Source organism: Talpa europaea (genome assembly GCF_964194135.1).
Source record: "Talpa europaea genome assembly, chromosome: 5".
NCBI lineage: Eukaryota > Metazoa > Chordata > Mammalia > Eulipotyphla > Talpidae > Talpa > Talpa europaea.
Genome location: NC_140071.1, coordinates 121,936,897 through 121,953,205, shown reverse-complemented (window position 1 = coordinate 121,953,205; position 16,309 = coordinate 121,936,897). Strand labels below are relative to the sequence as shown.

Genomic DNA, 16,309 nt, shown 5'->3' with positions numbered 1-16,309 from the left:
CTGAAATACACTGCTGAGGGGAGCAGCGGGTGAGACAGCAGAGGTCTGCTGCGCCATGTGGATAGCTCCCTGGGGATCGAATTCATGCTGCAGTGGCTGGTGATAGCTTGATAACACTGTCTTTAACCCCTGCACCATGGGGGAGGCCCTCTTACATGGTTTTCTGACGAGGCTTCTCCTCCTGAAGGTTGGACAGTTCCTCTCACTGTATGGCCACACAGCCCTTAGTGTGCAGGTGGAGAGAGAACCACAAGGCAGTTCTCTGATGTCTTATGTGGACACTAATCCTTTCAAACCAGGGACCCACCCTTATGAACTCAACCTTAATTACCTTCTTTTTAAAAAAAATATGTATACAAGAACTGGGGTACAGGCCAGAGATGCAGCAGGGGGGTGGTTTGAGAGGATTCACCAGAGACAGAGTAGGGACCAGAACAGGCAGATTGACCGAAATACACTGCTGAGGGGAGCAGTGGGTGAGTCAGGAGAGGTCTGCTGTACCATGTGGGTAGCTCCATGGCTGGGGATTGAACTCGTGCTGCAGTGGCTGCAGATAGCTTCATAGATTGTGTCTTAACCCCTTGTGCCACCAGGGAGGCCCTAACCTTAATTACCTTCTAAAACCCCTCTTTCCAAATACACCCACATGGGGGTTAGAATTTTAACATGAATTTTGGGGTGGGGGCATAATTCAGTCCATATCAGGTGATGATCTGGTTAATGCTTTGGCCATTGTGTCCATGGTCTGCTACAGCCCCAGCCCTAACACATGCTCAATTTTCTCTGCCTTCTGCCCTCATCAGGCCCATGAGCTAATCCAGATTGCCCTCACTTCTCTGAGAGTATACTGCCTAGACGTCTGGTGCTAATGTGCTAATGAGAAGTCAACGGCTAATTCAAAAGAAAAATAAATTTATTAACAGGTGTTAAATAGCTCAGACTTTCTGGGAAGCCCAGAGAGTTAGATGCAAAGGTTATGGAGCCAGAGGCAATGCCCAAAATAGTATTGCAGAACTGGTCCTGTGACGATGTAGCTTCTACTGCCAGTGGGTGAGGCACCCCGCCATCCCATAGCACCCAAACCACCAATGGTGGGTAGTGGACACTGCCAACCACCACTTCCAGGGTGACGTGGCCCCTTCTTTGTGGTGTCACACAGCCTGCCCCTCAAAGTAGGTGTAGGGGTTAGGTTGACAGTGCCCAGGTCAGAGGTCTGAGCCCTAGCCCCGAGGGAGGCTGGAGCAGTGAGTCTATGACATTTGCAGCTTTTACAGAAGGAAATAGCATGATTTCAGGATTGGCCCTTTGGGGAGGGTTCCCTCAGCACAGCAGGCATTCCTATAATGACCAAAACATTACAATTATGTTTTACTATGGAGATGGCCTCTGGGCTAGAACTGTGTGGGGCTGTCACTGAGCAAGTGGGAACGTTGTACCCTGGCGGAAGGAGGACTAAGGAGCAGAGGTGGGAGAATATATCCCAGAGCCCAGGTGATGGATGCAACAAGAACCAGTGTGTGAGTCTGTCTGCAGGCGCTGTCTGAAGCTATTCTGATGGTAGTGTGGGCTACTTTGGTGACAGCAGCTTGCCTGGCAGTAACAACTGTGAGCAAGTGAGCACTTACTACTGACAAGGCATTGTGTGATGCTTTCCATATTTTACTTCCTTTATCCACATGATTATCTCTAAAGCTATTATTTTATAGGAGAGAAGACTGAGTTGCAGAAAGGCCTATAAAATTCCCCGAAACCAGGGCCTCCCTGGTGGTGCAAGGGGTTAAGCACAGCACTTGAAGCAATCCTAGCCTCTGCAGCACCAGTTCAATCCCCAGCCAGGGAGCAACCCACATGGCACAGCAGACATCTGTCTCGCACACTGCTCCCCTCAGCTGTGTATTCAGTCAGTCTGCCTGTTCTGTTCTCTGCTCTGTCTCTGGTGAATTCTCTCACCCCACCCCCCCGCACCTCTGGCCTGTACCCCTGTTCCTGTGTGCATAAATAAATCCTTTTTTTATTATTTTTTATTTTATTCTATTTTTTTTTAAATTTATTTATACAAGCACTGAGTACAGTCAGAAGCGCAGGAGGGTGAGAGAATTCACCAGAGCCAGAGTGGAGAGCAAAGAAGAAAGACTGACGAAGTACACTGCTGAAGGGAGCAGCGGGCGGCGGGGGTGGTCTGCGCGCCATGTGGGACCCTCACTGGCGGCCGAGTATCGAACCGGCGTTGCAGAGGCTACGGGCAGCTTCGCAACCCAGCGCTCAACCGCTGCACCACTGGGGAGGCCCAATAAATAAATCTTTAAAAAAAAAAAAGAAAGAAAGAGATGAATCCCAGAGTCCGCTACACTTCCCAGACCTCATTCCATCTCTACTTCCCACAGAGACCTCCCAGCAGAGAGAAGAAAGTGAGCAAACATTGTGAACATGTTGCCCTCCGGTTTATTTTTTTTTGAAGATTTTTATTTTATGTATTTATTTATTTTTGTGTAGAAGAATTGGGGTATAGGCCAGAGATGCAGAGGGTGAGAAGATTCACCAGAGACAGAGTAGGGAACAGAACAGGCAGACTGACTGAAATACACTGCTGAGGGGAGCAGTGGGCGAGACAGGAGAGGTCTACTGCACCATGTGGGTAGCTCCCTGGCTGGGGATTGAACTCAGGCTATGGTGGTGACAGTGCTTAGGCTTGCCCGAGACCACCAGGGAGACCCAATAACAGTGCTTTTGACATGACAAATCTGGTGCTTGACTAGATACTATTTTGTTTTGTGTAAATTTTTTTTTTAATAGAGGCATGTTTTATTTATTTATTTATTTTTTGTTTTGTTTATACAAGCACTGGGTACAGTCAGAAGCGCGGGAGGGTGAGAGAATTCACCAGAGCCAGAGCGGGGAGCAGAGCAGGCAGAAGGACCGAAGTACACTGCTGAGGGGAGCAGCGGGCGGCAGGAGAGGTCTGCGCGCCATGTGGGACCCTCCTCGGGTGGCCGGGGAGCAGCCGGGGATCGAACCGGCGCCGCAGAGGCCGCGGGCAGCTTCGCAACACAGCGCTCAACCGCTGCGCCACCAGGGGAGGCCCTGTGTAAATTTTTTTAAAAGATGTCTCATTTAGGGCCTCCCCTGGTGGCGCAGCGGTTGAGCTGGGCTGCGAAGCTGCCTCAGCCTCTGCAGCGCCGGTTTGATCCCCGGTTACCCGGTTACCGGCAAGGGTTCCACATGGCACGCAGACCTCTCCTGCCGCCCGCTGCTCCCCTCAGCAGTGTACTTCGGTCCTTCTGCCTGCTCTGCTCCCTGCTCTGGCTCTGGCGAATTCTCTCACCCTCCCGCGCTTCTGACTGTACCCAGTGCATGTATAAATAAATCTTTTTTTTTTTTTTTTTTTTGTATAGAGGCATGCTTTATTTATTTGTTTGCTGGTCTGTTTGTTTGTTTTGTTTATACATGCACTGGGTACAGTCAGAAGCGCGGGAGGGTGAGAGAATTCGCCAGAGCCAGAGCAGGGAGCAGAGCAGGCAGAAGGACCGAAGCACACTGCTGAGGGGAGCAGAGGGCGGCAGGAGAGGTCTGCGCGCCATGCGGGACCCTCCTCTGGTGGCCGGGGAGCAGCCGGGGATCGAACCGGCGCCGCAGAGGCCGCGGGCAGCTTCCAACCCAGCGCTCAACCGCTGCGCCACCGGGGAGGCCCGTGTATAAATAAATCTTTAAAAAAAATAAAGATGTCTCATTTATTTTAGACTTTATTTAGGTACAATTTACATGTTATATAATGTACCCTCCCCTTTAAGTGTACATTGTAATGAGTTTTAGTAAATGTGCTGAGTTGTACATGAAATCCAGGTTTACAGCATTTCTATCATCTATGAGATCCCATGAGCCCAGTTAGTGAATCCCTGCTGCCCTAGTCCCAGAAACACAAGTCTGCTTTCTGCCTCTATAGATTTACCTTCTCTGGATAGTTCATATAAAACAGTACAAAGTCCTTTGTGTCTGGCTTCTTTCTCTTGGCATGTTCCTGGCTTTCATCATTGTTGTAGTGAGACTGGTGCTTCCTTCTTCCTTTTAATTGCTAAGTAGTACTCCATGGTAGATACACATTTTGTTTATGGATTTGATATATTTGGATGATGAATCACTTTTTTTTTTTAAGATTTATTTGTTTATATAAGAACTGGGGTACAGGCCAGATGCGTGGGAGGGTGAGAGGATACACCAGAGACAGAGCGGGGAACAGAACAGGCAGATGACGAAATACTGCTGAGGGGGACAGTGGGCAAGACAGGAGAGGTTTGCTGTGCCATGTGGGACACTCGCCGGCTGCCTGGGATCGAACCGGCGCTACAGAGACTGCGGACAGCTTCACAGCGCTGTGCTCAACCGCCTGCGCCACCAGGGGAGGCCCTGAATCACGTTTTTAAAAAAGATTTATTTATGCATACAAGAACTGGGGTACAGGGTAGAGGTGCGGGGTGTGTGAGGATTCCCCAGAGACAGAGTGGGGAAGAGAACAGGCAGACCAACTGAATACACTGCTAACGGGAGCAGCGGGTAAGACAATAGTTCTGCTGTGCCATGTGGGTGGCTCCCTCGCAGGGGATTGAACTCATGCCGCAGTAGCTGTGGACAGCTTCATAGTGCCAATGTTTAACATCTTGTGCCACCAAGGAGGCCTCAAAAATTACATTTTGTTTACCTATTTACCACTTAAATAAGTCACACTGACTTTAATCTTCATTTCCTTAGGGTATTGCTTATTGAAGTAAAGAATGGAGACAACAGAAATCAGTGAAAACCCCCAGTTTCGTATTCACTATCCATCTTTTTCTCCTGTAATTCATTCACCATCAGGTTCCGGAGAGGTTGTGGACCTCTTGGTCACCTGGTGGAAATGGTTAAACAGAAAGCATTGAGTTGTGTAGTCAGACTGGGTTTAAGCTCCGATTATTGCTGGGAGACTGAAGCTTCTCTGAGCGTCACTGGTTGTGTAAAATGGAGCTGAACCAAGCATCTGCTTTATGAGATTATTGTGAGGAGGAAGTGAATGTAAAGTGTTAAGCTTTTAATAAATTAGCTATTTTTATTAGTTTTTTTTTTTAAGATTTATTTATACAGGAACCGGGGTACAGGCCAGATGCGGGGGAGGGTGAGAGGATTCACCAGAGACAGAGCGGGGAGCAGAACAGGCAGACTGACCAAAAACACTGCTGAGGGGAGCAGCGGGCGAGACAGGAGAGGTCTGCTGCGCCAAGTGGGTCACCGCCCTGGCCTGGGATTCGGCTTGGGCTGCAGTGGCTGCTGATGGCTTCATTGTGCTGAGACTTAACCTTTTGCGCCAACGGGGAACCCTCGTTTGCTAGTTTTGAGGTAGGACTTGTAGAGAAAGAGGTAGACCCAGCTGTCCGTCATTGTCAGCGTACATTGGCAGGCCGAACGCCAAATGGTGGAAAAATAGAGCCCGGCCTGTCATACTACCTACTCCACAAAATACAAGTGTAAGCTGAGTGAATGGGTCAGGCTTTTATGCCACTGGCCTCTGTTGCTATCTCTTGAATGCGGGAGACGCTTGGGAGCCCGTGCCAGGGGCACATGCATGCCTGATGGTGGACACCTGGAGGATGGTGCGGGCGTGCGTCAGTGTGCACAGCTGGGCCTGCAGGCAGAGGCTCTAAGAGCAGCGTCTAACAGCAGACAGCCGCAGCGGAGAATGGCTACAGGGACGAGCTAAGGCTGGGAGAGGAAGATCACAAGAGAAAGCCGAAGAGAAAAAGTAAAGATTTGCCCTGGGCTGGGGGGCCGACCTCCCTGGCCTCCCTGCCTGGCCAGCCTGTGGGCTTGCCCCCCAACTGGCGTAGAAAGAGCCTGAAAAGCCACTGTGGACTCGGGACTCTTTACCCGTCGGCCCGAATGGAGAACCTGCCCTGTGCCTGCTGCCACTGCACACGTCAGGTAACTTAGGTTTCTCTAAAGCAGACCCCTGTGTTTCAGTTCAGCCCTCAGGGCCAAAGGGCACGTTTCTCTTCTGTTTCTGCTGCAGACGCGCTGGCCTTTGAGGGGGCACTCAGTAACCCAGGGGGAACCAGCTGTGAAACTGCCAAATGTCCTTGAAGGATTTCAGGAGTGTTTTGGGGGAGTGGGTAGGTGACCGGTGGGTAATCTCCTCTCTACAAGGCCCAGAAAACGAAAATGGTTTTTTTTAGGGGAACTTTGAGGTTTATAGAAAATTTGCTCCTTGGAGAAGCCCACTCAATCCTTAGAGTTACAATTTGTGCAAAGGAAGCCACTGGGATTATCAGTGCACTCAGAATTTGTGCTTGGGATGGGAGTGCACTCAGGATGGCCGACTGCAGACTGGCAAGGTTTGGGGCCTGAGATCAGGCATTCCATTCCAGTCCTGGGAAGAGCGACGCCTCACAGGTGAGAAATGCCCGGGCACTGTTTCTGCTGTTTAAATAGTTTTTCTGAGAGGGCGTGCTGGCCCCGGTGATGGCCTTCTCCTAGGCTGCAACTGGAGGGCCTTCGGGGCCTCAGAGTCAGCTCGTCAGGAGGCAACTTGCTCAGCCAAACAAGCACTATTTTAGGGAACTACGGGTTTCCTAAAAGGGCTCACACAAGCGCCTTTCTCTAAACAGGTTTTTCCACTGTTAATCAGGGCTCTGAAGTCAGTGTATCACCAGGATAGCCACAGCTGTCCGTGTTGTGCTATTTGCTTTGAGTCCTTCTAAGGCACCAACCTTAGGGCTTTGAATGGCATTGTGTCTGCTCTGTGCACACTAGATACCCTCAGTGAAGACAATGGCTACTCCCTACCCTTAGATGTTTGTGTGTGTGTGTGTGTTTTTTAAGATTTATTTATGCATACAAGAACTGGGGTACAGGGCAGAGGTGTGGGGGTGGGAGGATTCACCAGAGACAGAGTGGGGAGCAGAACAGGCAGATCCACTGAAATACACTGCTGAGGGGAGCAGCAGGCGTGACAGGAGAGATCTTCTGCGCCGTGTGGGTCACCTCCCTGACTGGCTTGGGTTCCTTAGAAATGCGATCTTGCACGTTTCTACTGTACTTTATTTTTGGTCTTTATTTCTTAAATTTATGCATACAAGAACTGGAGTACAGGCCAGAGGTGTGGGCGGTGAGGGGATTCACTAGAGACAGCGGAGAGCAGAATAGGCAGACTGACTGAAATCCACTGCTGAGGGGAGCAGAGGGGAAGACAGGAGAGGTCTGCTGCGCCATCTTCCTGGCTGGGATGGAACTCAAGCTGATGATGGTGCTGACACTTAACACCCCCACCCCGCTCTTGTACTTTGAAATAACACACAATCATGAAAAAAAGGTTATTACTCTTAGGGGAATTCAGTACATAAGGTCTGGTGCACAGGCTGAGGAACATTTGATTATGCACACTCACACACTCATCCCCACTTCCTCACTCTTGTCTTGTGGAAAACTTTTTTTTTTTTAAAGACCCATTCACCTATGCACACAAGAGCTGAGGTACAGGCCAGAGGCGCGGGGGGCGGTGGGTGGGTGTGTGGGAGAATCCACCAGAGACAGAGTGGGGAACAGAACATGGAGACCAACTGAAACACATTGCTGAGGGGAGCAGTGGGCAAGCCAGGAGAGGTCTGCTGTGCCATGTGGGTAGCTCCCTGGCCAGGGATCGAACTCATCCTGCAGTGGCTGCGGACAGCCCCACAGGTTGCGTCTCAACCCCTTGCACCACCAGGGAGGCCCATTGTCTTGTAGAAAACTTTTAATGTCTTTTTTTTTTAAAGGGAGATAAATTCTTTTTAAGATTTATTTTTATTTATTTATACAAGCACTGGGTATAGTCAGAAGCGTGGGAGGGTGAAAGAATTCACCAGAGCCAGAGCGGGGAGCAGAACAGGCTGACTGAAGTACACTGCTGAGGGGAGCAGCGGGCGGCAGGAGAGGTCTGCGCGCCATGTGGGACCCTCCTCTGGTGGCCGGGGAGCAGCCGGGGATCGAACTGGCGATGCAGAGGCTGCGGGCAGCTTCGCAACCCAATGCTCAACCGCTGCGCCACCGGGGAGGCCCAAACTTTTAATATCTTGTAGGCAGCACTGTCATTGGTTATTTTACCATGAGGCTGCGTTATCAGATTATTGGAAACTCACTGGTTTTCAATTGAGTTTTTCCATAAGAATAGTGAAGACAGAAGTCTTGACAAGTCAGGTACTCAGGTGTTGAATGATAAACCCATTGAGCATAAATCAGAGCCAGGAATGACAGTTTCTCCTCTTTGCCTCTTACTGCAGATGCATTTATGTAATCTGTTTGCTCTCCAAGAACTAGCTTTTAAATTAAATATGCATGCCCCAAATTTGTGATAAGTAATGCACAATAGGATAGCACAAAAAAAGGCTTCTTTTAATTTTTAAAAAACTCATGAAGTTTCCCAAATGCCCATCAGATATTGTCATCTATTATGTTTTCTCTCCGCCACTGTGAGGCAGACCAGAGTACGTCGCCAGGAAGCAGGAAGGTGGCATTTACTTTCTTATGAGGCTATGCAGACTCCAGACTATAGACAGAAAACATGCAAAGACATTTTATCAGCTTGTGACATACCAGGGGTACGTGAATATTCAGGGCTCCACACTACTATATAATGCTGCATTTCTTGGTTTTATTTGAAACAATGCATATTTTTTAGCATTTTATCGTAGGATTTTACACTTGTCATTTACACAAATTACAAGATTCTGCTTCAAGTTTTTAAAAAATTTTTTTTAAAAATTCAGCCCATGTGCAGCACAAGAATATGCAAAACTACTTTACATTATACACACTTTTTATCAAAGGAGATACAAAATTCTGGCTTGTAGTTTTAGACAAATACAAGAAGCTTCAAACTAGACAAAGGGTTAACATTAATTCTCAAATATAAGTCTGCACTTTGTGTTGTAGTTCTCTGAGATGTGAATACCAAATTCTTAAGGGAATTTACTTTTTCCTTTTACAAAGGAAAACTGACAAATCTCCCTTAAACAAGTCCCTCCCTATCAGCTTCATCCATCACCCTACTCTCCCTTCCCTTAGTGCCAGACACTTGCATCATGTAACAAAATCAGTGGTGGGCGTTAAGAGGATCAGATTCTTTAAGCAAACTCTTTTCCTGCAAAAATCTATGAAGCCTTGAACTGACACAAATGGCTCTGCCACATTATGTTAAATATGACTTAACGCTAGGTAATCTAGCGAGCTGTGAGGCTGACGCTGACGCTGAGTAGTCAAAGGAAGGTTCCTATCAGTGTGCTTTTTATTGGTGACAAAATGGTGGCCTTAACAATCAAGTTGTCTGATGCTAAGAGAACTTTAAAATCTATCTAAATAGATCATGCCCACTGATTCCTTGAGGGACTTTCTGATGCTTATGCATAGATTTTTTTTTTCTTTAGCAAGTTGGAGGCAATATTTCATACTTTCCTTCTGAAGGAATATAAAGAGGCAATAAGAATTGGGCGTTTTCTACCCTTTTAAAAGATACTGCTTTCTATCAATGGGAGTCACTGTTCCCTAACTATTATCCAATGCCTAAATGTGTGTGTATATGCATATTTAAAAGAATTACCCATGTTTCACTCAGAATCAATAACAGTCAACTCTTGATTATCTATGAGACATAAGTGACATTTACTACCAGCAAATTTCAGGCTTAATGTAACTGTTCTTTTTAACACAGCTTTCTTTCACTGTTCGACATCCTCTGTAGATTAAAGCCTATCAAGATCAGGATATACCACAAAACCTCTATGTACTCTGACCAACACTAGGCCTATGTAAGGAAACAAAATGAGCACATTCTACTCGGGCTTTGGGAAACAGCTTCAGCTGGAAAATGGAGGCAGGTTACAAATGAGTGTGAGAAAGGATAAATTCCAACCCCCCTGAATTAGCTCTTATAGTATGCCTTTATTAAATTTATGATGCCCACAAAATTAAAAACTTGAGGCACAGTCACTATTTTATAGATAATGGAGAGTTGACTGTAATCATGTTCTTTGTTTATGACTTTAGCCCTTTCACATAAAAAAATTCACAACATGATGAAGATTAAAAAAGACTACCATATGACATCTAGAAGCATTTATTTTATGCAAAAACTTAAATATGATTATGTGTACACAAAAGTGTACACATTACCTATGCTGAACAATGCCAAGAAACAATATATTGATGCAACAGTTGTCTTCTAAAATAAACAAAAACTGAGCCCAAACTGGCAGACAAAGGCAAAACACTTATTTCCCAATAGCACAATGCTGAAAACTGATAGCAATCCTAAACACCTCCAACTTTCCTCACAAAGCTGCCAAAGTCCAACTATTTTAAAAAACTGACTTTTTTTTTTTACATCAATAATAAAAATCTGGTGACAAACATTATAAAACCAAATGCTGGACAGTCTTTACTCCTTTAAAATTCCAAATATCCCAACATAATTATAGGAGTATAGACCATTTTAAAGTGATATGCTTTATGAAACAAACAATAATATGTACATTTATTGCAAATTATATTAAACTAAAATGGAGGGGAAATCAAAATATGAAGTGATATGAAATCATAATAATTTTAATTATTTTCTCACTCTGATAAAAATCAGAAAGCAACATTTATAAAATTGCCACCACATCACTTTTCATAGCAGGGAATTGAAATCTGTACATCTCATTTTTGCAGAAAAGTAGGCAGGCAGAAAGAATTATACATAAAAGTTTCCAAAAGGAAAAACAAAGAAATATTTAATCTGATCTCTTTTCTTCTAAAAAATTAATTCAGTAGACTTCTATTTTTTTCTTGTGTAACACGGGAATTCCTGGCTCTAAAATTGATGAATTTTTCAGTGTCAGTGTAAGGACATCCTGTTACTTTCTTAAAAATAAAAACTGCAGCATGGAAATTAATGGTGTATTATGCCTTTCAACTCCAGATATGCAGAACTGGAACCAAGTGTTAAGCAATTTGCTTAATTATTGACTTTTCAGAAGAAAAGTCTGGAAGGGGGGAGGGTAGAACAGAGTTGCTTTTAGCCTCTCTCAAGAGTTTCTGCTGTACATTTCCATCAAAGGACTTATGGTCATGTGAAAAGGAAGTATACTTTCTTTCAGTTTTCAAGGCAGAAAGTGTGTGTTCTGAAGTTAACTTCATTTCCTGTTCAGGGACGTTTTGAATCCAAGTTTTTGCAGAAGCTGGAGCGCGCTTCTGTTTGGCCTTCATTTTCTTCCTTTGCAAATGGTTTTTCTTTTTACCTTGGAGATAGGAGCAGAAGAAAGCAAGATTAGAAAAGTTGTCAACAGGAAAATAAAACCAACCAGTATTTCACTTCTATAGCTGTTCTCTAAAGTCTTACAATATTTCCATTTTAACTGAGATTTTACTAGGTTTAAGGAATCTTTCCCTAAACTAGATAAAAACAAAATAGTAATAAAATTTTTATTTTCAACCATTATGTATTGCTATCTGATCTGCTTATAACAACGAAAGCTAGTTATTTGAAATTATTTTTATTAATAATCCCAAAGTGACAGTGGAAGAATTACTGGGCACTATGGCAAAATGAATTTATAAGCAGCAAAGAAGTTCTGACTGCTGGTATGGGTAAACAAATTTATTTTAGCATATTGAAAAAAAGCCAGGAGGAAAATTTAGTTTAATACTGTTAAGAAGTTAGAGGAATCCTTTACTCAACCTATCTTCCTAGGGAAATGCTGATCTCTGGGAGCTTGAGGGAGTGGGATGATAGGGCCTTTTTTTCTCTTCTCTCACTTAAGTCCTGTTTGACAGATGCAAGAATTTCCTCTAACAGGTAAAGTAAAGAGGCTAAGAGGGGAAGAACCAAGCGTACCGTCCTTGGCCTCCCTTAGACTTGTTCAAATCAGGGGAAAGGCATTAGTGGTCACCAGGCCTATAACGTTCCACATTTTTATTCAGACATACCAGTATTAAGTCTGTCTCCTCAAAAATTCAGACTTGGAGAAAAAGGTAAGTGAGTTTACTTATATCCCAAAAACCATCACTAGATATACATTTTATAAAGATAATGATGCTAAAAAAGCAGTACTATTGTTATAACACACAAAATAAATTTAATATATCAAAGAATTCGCTACAGGCTGCCTGCTGCACCTTCAGGAAGCTTCCCTTTACTAGCTCAGTATCTTCCTGGCTGCTCAGTATCTTCCTGGCTGCTCTCACAGACTTTTAAAGGATCCAGATCACTGGAAGAATTTCCTGGACTTGATTCTATGTCCCAAAGTGAATCGCCATCACTTCCGAGCACTTGGCTTCTGAAAAATTTCATATTATTTTGATAAAAATTCACTTGATACTAAATAATATTCACATCAAAAAAACAAACAGTAGTTTAACACATGAAGTATACACAGGGGTTACTTTAAAATATGAACCCATGTAAGGAAACTTTCTGCTTAAAAAAAAAAATAGAAATTCCGACATTCTTCAACACTCACACTAAGCATACTAAAGGAAAACACAATTATCTGAAGTTGGGAAAATTATAGTTGATTATCCTATAGATAATTTTTTAATTTACAGTTTTCCCAGAAGGCCCAAGTTTAAGGACTGTTTCTCCATGGGTGTTTATTGATAATCTCATTTCCCTGGAGAATCTGGCCTTAAATATAAGCAAAGCATACTCATTTGGATGCCTGTGGAGACATTTTCAATGCAAATTTTTAATTGTTTTGCTATTGGGATAAAGCTCAAAACAAGGGAAAAACAAATGAACTAAATAATTGAAAGGATGATTAACCCTCCATCTAAAACCCAGGAAGCCAACATCAACTCTCCAGTTGTTTCTTAATGTTTCTTGATCACAGTATACAAACAGCTGTTTTTGTAAATGTAGAAGGTGAATCCAAAACAATACCAAATGCATTCCAAAATTATAAGTAGGAATATTTATTGAAAAACACACAAAGCCACAAAGTAAACAGCTCAGAATACATTTGCTACAAACCCCAAAGAAATCTAATAATTCTATAGTTAAATGTACAAATTAAAATGTACAACTCCCAAATTAAGTAAAATCTCAGTAAATTTTTGTGCATATTGTCCAAATTTTTTTTTTTTAAGATTTATATATGCATACAAGAACTGTGGTACAGGCCAGAGGTGTGGAGGGTGAGAAGATTCACCAGAGAGTGGGGAAAGAACAGGCAGAGTGACTGAAATACACTGCTGAGGGAAGCAGTGGGCTAGTCAGGAGAGGTCTACTGTGCCATGTGGGTTTCTCCCTGTCCGGGGATTGAACATGTGTTGCAGTGGCTGCGGGTAGCTTCACAGATTGCGTCTTAACCCCTTGCGCCACTAGGGAGGCCCATATTGTCCATATTTCTGTGGGATAATGTATTCATCCCTAATTCGTGAATAAATTATATAATCAGGTATAATACTAAAAGTAATTACTACTGACCTAATGTTGTCACTAAAAACCCAGTAAAAGGAATCCTGGAAGGGTTAGCACTTGCCACACATTTTAAGTTATGGTTGTGGTATTAAAACAGCTTCAGAGGTTATTACTTATCAAGAGTCCTGCCTAACATGGCTGAGGTTAAATGAGGTAACATGGTACTCTTTACTGTTGTTAATTCAGTAAAATATATCAAATGTTTTGCACATGTACTTCAGAAATGTATGACTGAATTGCTGGCTATAATTTCTGAGTAACAAAACATAGATGCATATTCTGAAACACCCCAAGCTTGCTTTTGTCTTTTCCATTCCTTCCTAATCTGAATAAGCAACTCGGCCCTTAAATTCTAGCATCTAATTTAACCATCTAACTTCACCGACAATATCACACTCACTGAAGACTTGTTTTGGATTGTCCATCAATCCACTAAAAGGCATACTTAGGACTTCTAGGGTGCTTTTTTTAAGAGACATTGTAAGATTTTTAAGAAGGTGAAATTCTATTTTTAATTAAAACCAGTCTTCGGCAGGTAAGGCATTTTTTGCTTATTTTGTTTTACAATGTCCTAATTCAGAGACTAGGTCTGGTTGGTAAGTATGTAACTGTATATTTTGGTAAAAGGATAAAAGGATAGCTAAGGACAGGTCAGATCATGTGGTTCAGGTGGCCTGCCTGTGTGATGGTCAGTACTATTTTGTGTGGGTGAGGAATGGCTAAAAGGTAAAAACCCTTCAGAAAATTCTGGCAATTTCCAAGGCAACTGTTCAGAATACTATGTAACTGAAAAGTATATTAAGGGATAAAACACCCAGAATTCAAAACAATAATGATTACAGTTACAGATCTTTTATTCTGTGCAAGGTAACTTAAATGCTTTATATTTATTGACCCATCTAATTCTTAGAAGAATCCTTTGAGGAAGGTACTATCATACTATCTTACTGATGAAAAAAAGGAGGCAGAGGTTAAATACATTGTCCCAGGTCAAAGGTCTAGGTTTGAGAAGAAAAGTAATAAATTGCTTGCTAAGCCTGACTTTCATTACTATATTTATTAGTTTATTAAACTTGTAGTGAGTTTTGGGCCTGTGTCTACAATAATGAGAGGTTATAAGAGGTACCCAGAGACACACAGAAATTTCATTAATGGTAATTAAAGTACTTACAAACACATTTGCTTCAGCAATACTGTACTTTATAAAAGTACTGAAGCAGCATGGTGGGGATAATCTGAGATGATCAAAGATGGCTCTTTGGTACAAGCAACTCAGAAGCTTACAATCTAATTTAGGGGGAGATGAGTTGGGAATAGATATACAAGGGAAAAAGAGGGGTATGGCTAAATTCCTACTGTAAGCCACACTTTGGAAATAGTCCACTTTTTTAAAAAAAATTTTGTTTAAAGATTGTGATTTATTTATGCATACAAGATGTGGGGTACAGGCCAGACGTGTGTGTGTGTGGGGGTGTGAAAGGACCCACCAGAGATAGAGTGGGGAACAGAACAGACAGATTGACTGAAGTACACTACTGAGGGGAGCAGCAGGCGAGTCAGGAGAGGTCTGCTGCGCCATGTGGGCTGCCCCATGGACGGCCGGGGATCGAACTCATGCTGCAGTGGCTGCGGATAGCCCCATACATAGGTTGCATCTTAACCCCTTGCGCCACCAGAGAGACCCTGGAAATAGACTACTTCTAGATGCGCAGCTGAGGTATCACTGTTACAGTGTGCAAAATCTAAAATCCTAAGCCTAAGAATGATCAATAGTGAGCAGCTCTTAGGTTGTTTCACTGGGGAGAGATAAGTTGTTCACACATATTAACTGTAACAAGGAATTAAGAGATATTCACCTCTTAGCTGTTCATATTTTTTTATGACTTCTACCTTCTCCATTCTGGGACCTTTGTATTGTAAAGGTAGCCCTTCACAATAAGTAAACCCCAGGCCATCAAGTGAAGGTGACCATGCAAAAGATGACATTGTTCTTGCAAAAAATAAAGAGAAATACTCAAATACTACAACCTTATTAAATATTAACCAACACAAAAGGAGATCTCTCTTCAGGTGGTATCTTAGAGGTTATGAGCTAAAAGCAAACCATTATGTCCTACTCAAGAAAAGCAAGGGTGATTTTCATTCCTAAAGGCTTAAGTGTTTGGCACACATTAGAAATAAAATGTTTAAAGTTTGGAAAAACAGTGTACATTACCTTTGTAGGTCAATTTGTCTCTCTGCTGGTGCTGCCTTTTTGGCTACATCTTGCAGTTTGGGTGCTTTGGCATTACCTGCTTCCAAACCTCCAGGGCTTTCCTGACTGATCGTGGCTCTCTTTCTTCCCTTGCTAAGAGGTTTATTTATATCATCGTTTTTGGTTGCATTGCCCTGAGATTCAGACTTGGGTCGACGTCCTCTCCTAGGTTTTGAAGGGGTGGGTGGTCCTGATTCATCTACTTTCTCATCCGTTTTTTGTTGGATATTCTCTGTGCCAGCTGCTGTTACTGTTCTTTTCTTTCCTCGGTCACTGCTGATGTTGCCCTGGGTAGCCTGATCAGAATTAATCTCCTAAAAGAGTATAAAACAACTCTATAAACATAAATTCCTTAAATATTAATGATCTATACTAGAAAAAGTATTTTGAAATATTTTAAACTAGTTGGGATTCCAGGGCTTCTGGCTAACTGCTTACATCCCCCATAAAATGTGTACTCTAGGACTGGGACTGTGTGCAGCAGTAATCCCCGGAGCTGGCACACAATGCACTCAACAAATGCTTACTAAAATGCACAGGCAGGGGCCTCCCTGGTGGTGCAAGAGGTTAAGCGCTGCACTATGAAACAATCTGCAGCC

At 43.4% G+C, this 16,309-nt stretch overlaps 1 protein-coding gene across 2 annotated transcripts in view; it reads right to left on the bottom strand.

Annotated features, from left to right (window-relative positions):
• Window positions 1-12,178: 12,178 nt before the first annotated feature.
• Window positions 12,179-16,309, bottom strand: part of PDS5A (PDS5 cohesin associated factor A) — a gene marked incomplete at both ends in the record, with an annotated part of 114,374 nt that continues 110,243 nt past the window's right edge. For both annotated transcript variants that reach the window (XM_084232888.1, XM_084232889.1), the window contains 2 exons: window positions 12,179-12,314; window positions 15,672-16,024. In XM_084232888.1, coding sequence (XP_084089014.1) covers window positions 12,179-12,314; window positions 15,672-16,024 — 489 coding nt within the window. The remainder of the gene's footprint in view (window positions 12,315-15,671; window positions 16,025-16,309) is intronic.